This window comes from Tachypleus tridentatus, chromosome 8 (genome assembly GCF_004210375.1).
Source record: "Tachypleus tridentatus isolate NWPU-2018 chromosome 8, ASM421037v1, whole genome shotgun sequence".
NCBI classification, from domain to species: Eukaryota; Metazoa; Arthropoda; class Merostomata; order Xiphosura; family Limulidae; genus Tachypleus; species Tachypleus tridentatus.
This window is the reverse complement of record NC_134832.1, coordinates 105262811-105274878: the sequence shown is the minus strand read 5'-3', so window position 1 is coordinate 105274878 and position 12068 is coordinate 105262811. Positions and strand designations below refer to the sequence as shown.

Sequence of the window (12068 nt, the reverse complement as noted above, 5' to 3'; positions counted from 1 at the left end):
ATTCAATCCAATAGTAAGTGAATATAATAATACGAATATTTTTTTAACTGTATGAGTTTCATCCATACCGTACTACACATGAAGATTTGAAAGATGAGTCGTGTGATTGTAAACCGTAATTGGTCAATATTAGATTTCAGATTCTGATGTGTCACAAAACAATTTAATGCCATGGGTCATGGAAATTAGGAGAGATCCAGAATGATAATCTCAGTTATTCAGAAAGTTCTGTCTAAACTCTGACTAAATTCTATATAGTTATTCTATTATCAGTTGCCTAAAATATAAACCTAATTAATGAACAAAACATGTGCAAAACAAGTGAAGATTATTCAAATAAGGACATCTCATCCGAAATTTCCAATTCTTAATGGTACGTATTACATAACGTGACCCACATGTATTCCAAACATCCCAGTAATACATTTGCTTTTATATATATATATAAATATAGTCTGGTAAACGTGGTCAAGCGTTATACATGTTTTTAATGCATATACTATAATATAAAATCCCTTGAGTTTTTTAACCTTTTTGATAATTGGTTTTTGGTTTGATGTGACGCACATATTTGATAAGATAATGAATACACTTGTAACTGAACAATTGCAACAAAGAAAATATTTATAAAGAAATAAGCGAAAAATCAGTGTATTATATGAACCCATTTTTTAATTTTGTGATTCTTACTCGTGCATGATAAATAGTGTAAAATTCATAATTCTTACAGGTTAAGCGGACAGTTTAATCCAACAGAAAGCTATTTTTATCGACCAATCACATCAGGACGTTGAACCTGATGAACCCGACATCGTCCATGCTCCTTCCAACCTCCACGGCGCATTCTTCCAGCGAGGGGGGAAACCGTCGGCCCAAGTGCGCCCGCTGCCGTAACCACGGTATGATTTCCTGGCTGAAAGGCCACAAGCGACACTGCCGATTCCGGGATTGCGTGTGTGCCAAGTGCAACCTGATTGCTGAACGCCAGCGGATCATGGCGGCCCAGGTGGCTCTAAAACGTCAGCAAGCTGCTGAGGACGCCATCGCTCTAGGGCTGCGAGCCGTAGCTACAGGAAACTCTATGCATTATCTTCCCCCCGGCCCCATCTTCGGAATATCGGTAACCGAACCTAAAGGTGACAGCAAAGACCCAGACGGAGACAGCGGCAACAGTGGAACGGGTGAGTTATTACTGCTTATTTGCTATTACTTAAAAAAAAACTCCCTTCCTTTATAGTCCGTTAATAAACACTTGTTTACCAAATGAGGCTCACGAGTATATAGGTGTTGAAAGAGCACACGTTGAGACGTCTCTTACCTAGTTCCAAACTATAAAGTATTGTATCTAGTTGTAAAAATTAAGTTACAAAGCTTGGCTTAAAAACACGTACAGAAACAGGATAGAGTATATTTCAAACAAAGCTGGAGAATAGAGTATATTTCAAACAAAGCTAGAGTATAGAGTATATTTCAAACAAAGCTGGAGAATAGAGTATATTTCAAACAAAGCTAGAGTATAGAGTATATTTCAAACAAAACTGGAGGATAGAGTATATTTCAAACAAAGCTGGAGGATAGAGTATATTTCAAATAAAGCTGGAGTATAGAGTATATTTCAAATAAAGCTGGAGTATAGAGTATATTTCAAACAAAGCTGGGGCATAGAGTATATTTCAAACAAAGCTGAAGTATAGAGTATATTTCAAATAAAGCTGGAGTATAGAGTATATTTCAAATAAAGCTGGAGTATAGAGTATATTTCAAACAAAGCTGGGGCATAGAGTATATTTCAAACAAAGCTGGAGAATAGTGTATATTTCAAACAAAGCTGAAGTATAGAGTATATTTCAAATAAAGCTGGAGTATAGAGTATATTTCAAACAAACCTGGAGGATAGAGTATATTTCAAACAAAGCTGGAGAATAGAGTATATTTCAAACAAAGCTAGAGTATAGAGTATATTTCAAATAAAGCTGGAGTATAGAGTATATTTCAAATAAAGCTGGAGTATAGAGTATATTTCAAACAAAGCTGGGGCATAGAGTATATTTCAAACAAAGCTGGAGGATAGAGTATATTTCAAACAAAGCTGAAGTATAGAGTATATTTCAAATAAAGCTGGAGTATAGAGTATATTTCAAACAAAGCTGGAGTATAGAGTATATTTCAAACAAAGCTGAAGTATAGAGTATATTTCAAATAAAGCTGGAGTATAGAGTATATTTCAAATAAAGCTGGAGTATAGAGTATATTTCAAACAAAGCTGGAGTATAGAGTATATTTCAAGCAAAGCTGGAGTATAAAGTATATTTCAAATAAAGCTGGAGTATAGAGTATATTTCAAACAAAGCTGTAGTATAGAGTATATTTCAAACAAAGCTGGAGTATAAAGTATATTTCTGAATGAAATTGTTCTTTCATCGTTTACAGTCTAAGTGATGGAAATCTTAAGAATGTTTCCAAAACAGATAATTCACGTGCATACAAAACTTACTATCATTCCAACTCGGATTTTTAGTCAACTTGCAGCACTTTTAGTAACACGAAACTACGCTGTTCACGCGCTTCTTTCTTGTCGGTGTCAGTTTCTTGCTTCGTTTACTTAAAACCTGCCAAATCAACCAGAAGAAAATGTCGTTGCTACGCGAATGTGATGTGTAGAAAAAAAAAAAAACTCGTGTTCTGACACAACTCATTATCCGATTTGAAATTGTAATTGTGTATTTAACACAAATTCCTCGCAGATGAGACACGTCTATTAAAGTGGTAGCTTCAGTTATGACAGCAGAAGGAATTTTGTTGAAACAAATAGATAAACAAAAACAAAACTTTTGTAATTGTTAGTTCCGTTCGAAAAGCCTTAATTTGTGATTTAAAACTTTCCAAAAACCAAGAGGCTATTTTTGAATACTTTAAGACTGGAAGTGTGTGTTACAAGTTTGACTAAATATAACTACGTGAAGGCATATTTAATGAAATATTTAAAAGAAAAGTTGAATTAAAGGTTGCATAGAATTAAGGTCTTCCAAATTAGGTTCTCAGGTTAATACAGACTTCATTTTGTAGAACATTTACCGTCAGAAATGTTTTTTATTCTATTATTATTACAAAATAGATATTTTGATACTATTCGTCGAAGTAAAACATCATAACTGTAAAAGCGGATATAGTACACCTTTACAGATACAATGTGTAGTTATAACAAATTAAAATGATTTGAAATTAACGTACAGGTATTCTGTAAGTCTATTTTCAGAAGCCTGATAACCTTGAAGTAGCGTATAATCCCTGATAATATCTATAGGGTCTTTCTTTAATGTGAACACTTGTACACTAAAGAGACAAATCTCTGAGCTAAGGAGGTGCTTTTTTGCTACAATGAACAGGGACGATTTAATTTTTTTTTAGTGTATAAGTTTTGAGAAAATATCTTTTCATTTGAAAATACTGAATACTAAAAGTATGAAAGTGACAAATATCATTAAATGAAAAATAAAAGGGTTTTTTTATGGATGGAAAACAATTGCTGGTACTTTAACAGCATGTGAAAACTGAAAGTGTTGTTAAGATATCAATATTTCAATTCTGTTAATACTTTACTACCATGTGAAAACTGAAAATATTCTTAAGATATCAGTACCAGTGATCGTACATAACGCCTGTGCTAGTCCTAAAAAATAAAGTACTATGTTTCACAAATAACACAACTATTAGAAAAAAATAAGACATGAATCTTCTTGTTTTACATGTTTCAAAAGTTTTATTTTCACTGTAATGCTACTAGGTGGATATACGTATCTTAATTCAATAATTAAATCAGATTTTACTACATTATCACTAATTAAAACTACCTAGAATAGTACCGTAATGAACATTTTCACTATAACGCTCCTAACTAACGGTACGTGGATTATTAATTACTTAATTCAAGTTATTGTGTATCAGGTTTTTAAAGGCAAGAGATGCGTAGATTTCCAGAAAATAAAAGTACACAACAAGGTGGCATTTCTTTTCCATTTTCCAGTTCACAGACGGTTGATTATACTATATTGTAACGCTTTCATATATGCAAATCAGAGGTCAAGTGGCAAGCACAGTCAATCTAATTTGCGGTAGAACAGAATATATAAGAACCTCATTTTGACGTTGGAGTTGGTGATGAAACCGAACATTGATCGCGTTTGAAAAGGATATGCAACAACCATTTTCGACACAAAATATTCGTACACTCTGGTCGTAGAGATGTTCTTAGTTTAAGGAATTTAGAATTTATAAAACATGAAAATTCATTTTACTTAACGGTATTGGAAAATAAAGGAATATTAGTCAACCTTGGATAACAGGACCATCCAGAAAGAGACCTGCAAAAAGTCGTATCACTATCGGTAAGCAAAGTGCGACATCTTGCAATAGGTAGAATTTCTCAAATACAAATATCATTGGCAGAAACCGTAAAGCGTCTCAGGAAATAGTAACAACATAAAAAAAGAATTCTATCTGAAAAAGCGATACAAAACGTATACAAAATTTACTTTCACGACATATCCATTCAATCTTCACATACCTCAAGAAGTTGTTAAGTGAATACGGTGATCCTATTATTCCGTACAAAAACATACCCGTCAACTAACTAGACGCAGCATCTATTGGGTGATTGCACAGTTTAAACAGACGCTGGGAAGCCCTTGTTTTTGTATACCAGATGTATTATGGAAAACAAGCTGAGAGGGGTAGGTTGCTTTGAACACAATAGCCTCATGACGGAACTATTTTCAATAATAACTATGTTTGAGGTCGTCATGTAGCAAGTATACACATGTTAACTAGCTTTTCTTTTAATCAATATACTTTTAAAATAGTTTAAATATAACTTGTTGGTTTACCACTGCTGACAGTTATATTGCAAATGACAAGAATTAACGTCACATTTACACCGTAAACGATCAGTATTTTCAAGTAATATATTTAGTGTGTAAGGTTTCAAGTTTGCAGCTTTTTATAAGGCTTCGGTATGAAAGTGAAACGTTGAAAAACAAATACTTTTTTCACTGAGAATAGGTTGTAACGTCGTATTTTATATATGTGTTTGAATGAACTGAAAAGTCCTAACACCGTTCTATTTTGCAAGGGTCACAGAAATTTTAACAACATTATAACCAATGGGGTTATAGAAACGTTGTGACACCATTGTATTTAACAAGAGTTACCAAGGTTATAGGTTATTATCCCCACTGACATCTAAGTATTATTTTTATTCTCTATCTGTATGCAAACAGTATAACTCGAAAGTCAGTGATGACGAGAAAACCCACTTGTAGTGAAAAATATATATGTAAAAACGACTGATTTCGGTTGAGAAAATTTTAATGTAGAAGGTCGAAACATTGTTCGCTCCTCAACATAAAACTTTTCTCAACCAAACCAGTCGTTTTTACATATATATATATACTCGAAAGGTTTTCATCGTAATTTGCTTAAATTTGGTTCAAAGGTTTGGTGGACCTCAAATACCTATTGATCTTACATTTATGCAAGTCAAATATCAACCACATGACAGAAATAGTTTTATTTTATTTGATAAAATTTGATACAAAGGTTGAGCGGCCCCTAAGAATCAACCGACCAAATTTAGGTGTTTGCCAGAAAAAGTAAAGGTTTTAGTGAAAGTCAACTTTGTAACACGACAAGGGTTTATCTTATTTTGATTTTTTTTTCTTTATGATGTTCGAAACCCGGCAATAGATACAGATTGTTTGTTTCTTTTGAATTTGCGCAAAGCTACTCGAGGGCTATCAGCGCTAGCCGTCCCTAATTTAGCAATGTAAGACTAGAGGGAAGACAGCTAATCATCATCACTCACTGCCAACTTTTGGGCTACTCTTTTACCAACGAATAGTGTGATTGACCGTCACATTATAACACCTCCACTGCTGAAAGGGCGACCATGTTTAGTGTGACGGGGATTCAAACCTGCGACTCCAGTGCATTAAACACCTGGCCATGTAAAGCCCATTTAAAATGAATAATGTATAATAGAATCATCATATAATTAAAATAACAACATATACAGGGGCTTGTACTTTTTTTTTCTAGGCCTGGCATGGCCAGGTGGGTTAAGGCATTCGATTCGTACTCTGAGGGTCGCGGGTTCGAATCCCGTCGAACGAAACATGCTAGCCCTTTCAGCAGTGGAGGCGTTATAATGTGACGGTCAATCCCACTATTCATTGGTTAAAGAGTAGCCCAAAAGTTGGCGGTAGGTGGTGATGACTAGCTGCCTTCCCTCTAGTCTTACACTGCTAAATTAGGGACGGCTACCGCAGATAGTCCTCGAGTAGCTTTGCGCGAAATTCAAAAACATCTTTCTTTCTTTTGGATTCGAATTCGTATGACTTATCTGCTAGTTAGTATCAAAGTTTATATTGTTAATGTTTGCCATTTATTTGCATTTTATTTTCTATTCAATTGACTTAGCTTATGATTTTATTCTCTATTGTTCTTATTTTTAATCCTCTAAATAAAGTCAAATGATTTCTGATAAAGTAAAATATTTATTATTTTATTTTATAAGGTGAATAGAGAAAAAGTGAAATTGGTTATTTATATACAATAACAAACCACTTAGGAGAATTTTTTTGTATTATTACCTTATTTTGTACTGAAATGCTTCGTATCTTAGTTTTGCTTATGTCTCTTAACAAACAGCTGAAAGTAGAAAAAAGCGTAAAACCTTACATCAAACGCATGAAACACTAATAGAAAGCTTTTCTGTAACACCGGTTTTGAGAGTAGATTTCTTACTTCTAGTAACAGTTATCATATAATCATATCATGGTTCCCAGTCTTATTTGTTCTTATGATCACCTTCAAGAGCCACAGAAAATTTTGTGGGATTCGCATTCAGATAGGGATATTTGTGAAAGCTAATCTAATGACCCTTTCACAAACCACAAACTATCTCGTGGGCCCCATATTCGGATAAAGCTTTTTATTGAAGCTGATCCTAATGACCACTTTACGAACCACAGACACTATAGTGTGCCCCACACTCTAATAGTTTTTCTTTGAAAGCTGATTTTGTTTGTTAAATGATACAATTATACCTCTTGAGTTGCCATATCACTTTTAAGTTTTTCCTGGTAGGTGGGGCGTGGGTTGGCCCTGAAGTAAATCTCTGGATTTCTATACTGGCGAGCGGATTCGAATTTCTGCGATACTACAAAATATTAACAGCACTTTAAGTTATAAGTATAGATGCGTTATAAAAGTGACAGCCAATTTCTTAGTATGGACGATAAATGTTATGCGGCTGCTTTCCACATCTGTGCAGTAATTCAAGGTTAGGAATGGTCGGCTTTACTATTAACACGAAATACAAATACACTTTTCCGGTAGGCATCTCTCTAGCAGATACATTGGTTTTTATTATAATGCATGTTTGTTGAGAATGTCTGTTTTGCGTTAATGTCTTTCGCTGCTGATATATGTATATATTCAATGGAGTTAAAGCTCGTTTAAAGTGTTGATTGAGTTGTCCTGTCAATCTTCTTCACATGTTCATTCATGTGACTCAAGAAATCTATAAACGTGTTTATAGCCCTCGTTAATGCTACATTGGTATTAGATTACTGGTTTCTCCATTGAACTTGGGCCACAATGGATTCGGGATTAGGTAGACCAGTTTCCTTATTGGATTAACACGTTCGTTCACGCTTTTAACACGTCACTTAACTAAGTGTTGCTATAGTAACAGAATCACACCGCGTATATTCCTAATGTACTTTATGTAGTAACCTTTAATCTCATATAGAGCAGATCCTAAACCAACACAAAATAAATTATATTTTCATATAATATCAAATGATGTTTTTGATTTGTTAAATTTCATATTGTGTTAATTGTACTTCGTGTTAAAACTTAGTTGTTTTTTAAGTTACTTTACTAGAATTTATAGTAACTTAAGACTGCGCTTACACCTGATGTGTTTCTATAGGCGTATTTGTATGTAATAACTTATCTAATGTTCCTCATATGTATGTAGTAAGATAAATCTAAGGTTTTGTCATAAAAAAGTGTATTCTTAGGATTAATGTTTTTAAAATGTGTTTTTATGTAACACCTCATATCTAGTCTTCCTTCATTAAAACTCTGTCCGCATGGTTGTTATATTTCTCCAAGTATATTTATATGTAGTAATACACACTTAACGTTCTTTCCATCAGAAGTTAATACTTATGACTAGTGTACTTTCTCTATATTCTACCGCACATCTAACGTTCCTTTTATCAGAAGTGTAACCTTATGATTCGTGTAACTTCTCTAATCATATTTGTATGTAAGATACCACATCTAATGTTTCTTCATCAAAAGTGTGTATATCCTCATGGGTGATATGTGTTTGTGTGGAATAGCATGATGCCAGATAGATTTTGATATACATATTTTTCGTTGAGCCTTGAAGGATATGAGGAGACCTTCTAATCGTGTGGACATTTCTGGTAAAATTACTCACTCTTCCCCTACGTAATTAACCAGTTGGTCGAAATACGACACAAACAACAAAACCATGATAAAACAGTGTCAGTGAATTGATACATTCGTAACCAGAAGTGCCATGATGAATATAACACACATATAACCAGAGAATGCTATTGTTTGGTAGAAACAGCTCAGATAGCTCATTATACAGTTTACGCTTAAGAAAGCATTTTAATATTGTATTTATTTTAAAACTAATGAGGGTATTTGCTTCCATTCTCAAACTTTAACTACTAAATATATAATCAGAGAAAAGACATCTACTCGTAGAGCAACATCTTACTCCCAACCATCCAAGCTAAGGAATTAACTGTTACTCTTATAACGTACCCACAGGGGTATCGCACGAATTCGAACCAAAGCAGCAGCTCTAAAATCGCCAGCTTTACCATAGAACCAACCAAGTTTCAGTCTAAATAAACAAGTCCCCCCCCCAATAATTTTACAGCGTTATGTTTGCGGACTTACCACCTAGAAACTGAGTTTCGGTAGTCTTGGTGAGCAGAGGACAGACAGTCCATTATATAGCTTGGTTCTTAATTTCAAACAAACCTGAAGAAACAAAAATATTTCTTTCAAAATTATTAATTTATAAAATATAAGTTTGAATTTCGCGCAAAGCTTCACGAGGATTATCTGCGCTAGCCGTCTCTTATTCAGCAGTGTAAGACTAGAGGGAAGACAACTGGTCATCACCACTCACCGCCAACTGTTGAGCTACTCTTTTACCAACGAACAACGGGATTGTCCGTCACATTTAACACCCTTCACGGCTGAAAGGGGGAGAATGTATGCTGGGACAGGAATTCGAATCCGTGACCCTCAGACTGCGAGTCAAGCACCTTAACCACCTGGCCTATTTAAAAAGAACAGAACATCAATTTTATATCTAATCTTGATAGAAAACATTGTTTCTACCATTAAATAAATACTTAAAAAAAGAACAACATAAGAATGCTTCTGAGTTATCCAATCAAGCTTTTACTTTATGGTACAAATTACAGCGTCAAAGCTATCTTTCAAATTCCTATTACAACAGCATTTAAACACTAATAAAACGATTTACGCATAATGCTATAATATACCAAATTTCAAAGTTATGATATTGCACGTCAGTGGTGTATTATGTCGTAGTACATCCAGGCTCAGATGAGACTGGGATTCTTTATATTTAAATGTACTAAACGCTTCATATGGCTTGAAATTTCTCCTAAACTATAATTTACTGTGGATCTGAAGCAACCGGAACTTCAGCACGTGTAATCAGTATTCACAATTAAACAAACAATCGGGGTGTAAATATTTTTTGTTATTTATTAGACTGGAACGGACGTTTCATACGTACAAATGTTATTCTATCTTTAAATGTTTTTCTACACTTCGTGTTTTTAATTTTTTGTTTGAATAATGTGAATGTATGTGTGCATATATAAGAGTTTCCTTCTATTCCAGCGTTTTATTCATGCTTTCTTCATTGTATTTCTTAAATTTCTTTCTTCTTTCGTAGCGCATCCTTAGTGGTTAACTTGCCGACTGTGAATTTAAAGTTCCATAGTTTGCGTTCCGTTACTGCCAAAAAAATAAATCGTACTCAGCCTTTTGGGGCCGTGATTGCTTATGTGAATGACAGTTAAATCCCACTATTCGCTTTGACGAGAGTAGCCCAGGAATTGGGGCTGGGTGATATGACTGGCTGTCTGCTCTTTAGTCTTATCACTTCGAAATTAGGTACGGTTAGCGCAGTTAATCATTTTGTAACTCTGGACGAAATTGTTTCTTTCTTATTCTTTTCAACAATAGAGCGACACTCCTTTATTTCCAAGTTAATCGACTTAAAAACTGGAGTGTATATGTATCTTGGCCAGTACGCCATGATCACTTTTTCTTTTCTTTTTAATTTAGGTAGCTTCTCCAATTTTAGAGGGTCAAAGGTCAAACATTATGAAAATACATATTTTGACCTGCAGTACCTTTATACTTTCATCAATGCAAATAAGACTTGGAACAAAAACGTCTTGCAACAACTCCAAAAGTAAGATCAAAGATTTTTTTTAAAAATCAAAAAATAGGATTTGATAGTTTGTTCTATGTCAACCACTCTAAATGGGACTTTGCATAGCTTATACAGATTGAAACAGCCACATTTGAAACTTGTGCCTTTTTCTTGATTTTACGGAGGTCAAATATTAAGCAATTTTGAAAAATTAAGATTGTTTTTTTTTAAACTGCATTCCCCTATATTTCGATTGAAGCAAACAGTTGTGAAATATGTTCCTTTCTTAGAGCCCGGCATGGCCAAGCGTGTTAAGACGTGCGACTCGTAATCCGAGGGTCGCGGGTTCGCATCCCCGTCGCGCCAAACATGCTCGCCCTTTCAACCGTGGGGGCGTTATAATGTTACGGTCAATCCCACTATTCGTTGGTAAAAGAGTAGCCCAAGAGTTGGCGGTGGGTGGTAATGACTAGCTGCCTTCCCTCTAGTCTTGCACTGCTAAATTAGGGACAGCTAGCACAGATAGCCCTCGTGTAGCTTTGTGCGAAATTCAAAAAAACAAACAAGTTCCTTTCTTTGAATTTTACAGGGGTTAAAGTTTCAAGAAAGCATTATAACGTTAGGGATTTAGGCCTAGAATTGCTCTATATTTCGGTCACACTGGATGATACTACTCAACGACACCTCGCGACAGTCCTCACAGATTGAAAAAAGATATATCTGTGATTTATGTTTTTCTTTTGACTTACAGGAGGACAGGGGTAAAAACTTTTGTACATATTAGGTTTTTTATCTTGCTGTTCCTCTATGTGTTAACTAATCTACAGGAAAATGTACAAAGATATATGTCTTAGAACGAACTTAACAGATCAAAGAAAACACAGTTGAGATGTGTTCCTTTTGACCTGTCTTTATAAGACTTAAAGGTAAAAAAGGAGAAAGTAATACGCATAAACTAAATAAGTCTCAACCTTGAGATATTGTCTACATATGTAAACATTACAAAAGGTTATTATTATTAATAGTTTCTCAATTATCACAATGCATAAAATTCATGTACATCGTCGAATAATTTATCTTATTTGTCAAAAACTACCTGCAAAGTTTCTGTTACGGTTCATAAACGTATTCACGCAGAAACTGGTGCTCTATGTGTTGTAAGGTCAAAACTTATTACGTTTCAACGCATCACAAAGAAGCATCAAGTTATAATTGTATTTAGTGTCTTTCTTACTTTCTGAAGTATATACATATTGTATAGTATACCTCTTCCTCTACCTTAAAAAAACATTTCTTGAAATCTATTGTATTTTGAAGATCTTATCATACAAGGTGGCTGAGGGGAGTCGTATCGCATCTTTCTTTTTAAAATCTATTGTATTTTAAGTATATTATCAAACAAGGTGGATGAGTGGATGAGTGGAGACAGTGCATTCTCTAGCCAGTGCTAGCCTTTTAAATTTTAATAGTACTTTCTGTTCATCAGAACTTCAAACAATGTATAGTAACAACAAGAAATGTTCTTGTCAAACAAGAT

At 34.3% G+C, this 12068-nt stretch overlaps 1 protein-coding gene across 2 annotated transcripts in view; it reads left to right on the top strand.

Moving 5' to 3' along the window:
- The window catches only part of LOC143223128 (doublesex- and mab-3-related transcription factor A2-like), a 34203-nt gene that overhangs the window by 11800 nt on the left and 10335 nt on the right, over positions 1–12068 (top strand). For both annotated transcript variants that reach the window (XM_076450634.1, XM_076450635.1), the window contains exon 2: positions 731–1181. In XM_076450634.1, the coding sequence (XP_076306749.1) occupies positions 800–1181 (382 nt within the window). In that variant the 5' untranslated portion in view covers positions 731–799. The remainder of the gene's footprint in view (positions 1–730; positions 1182–12068) is intronic.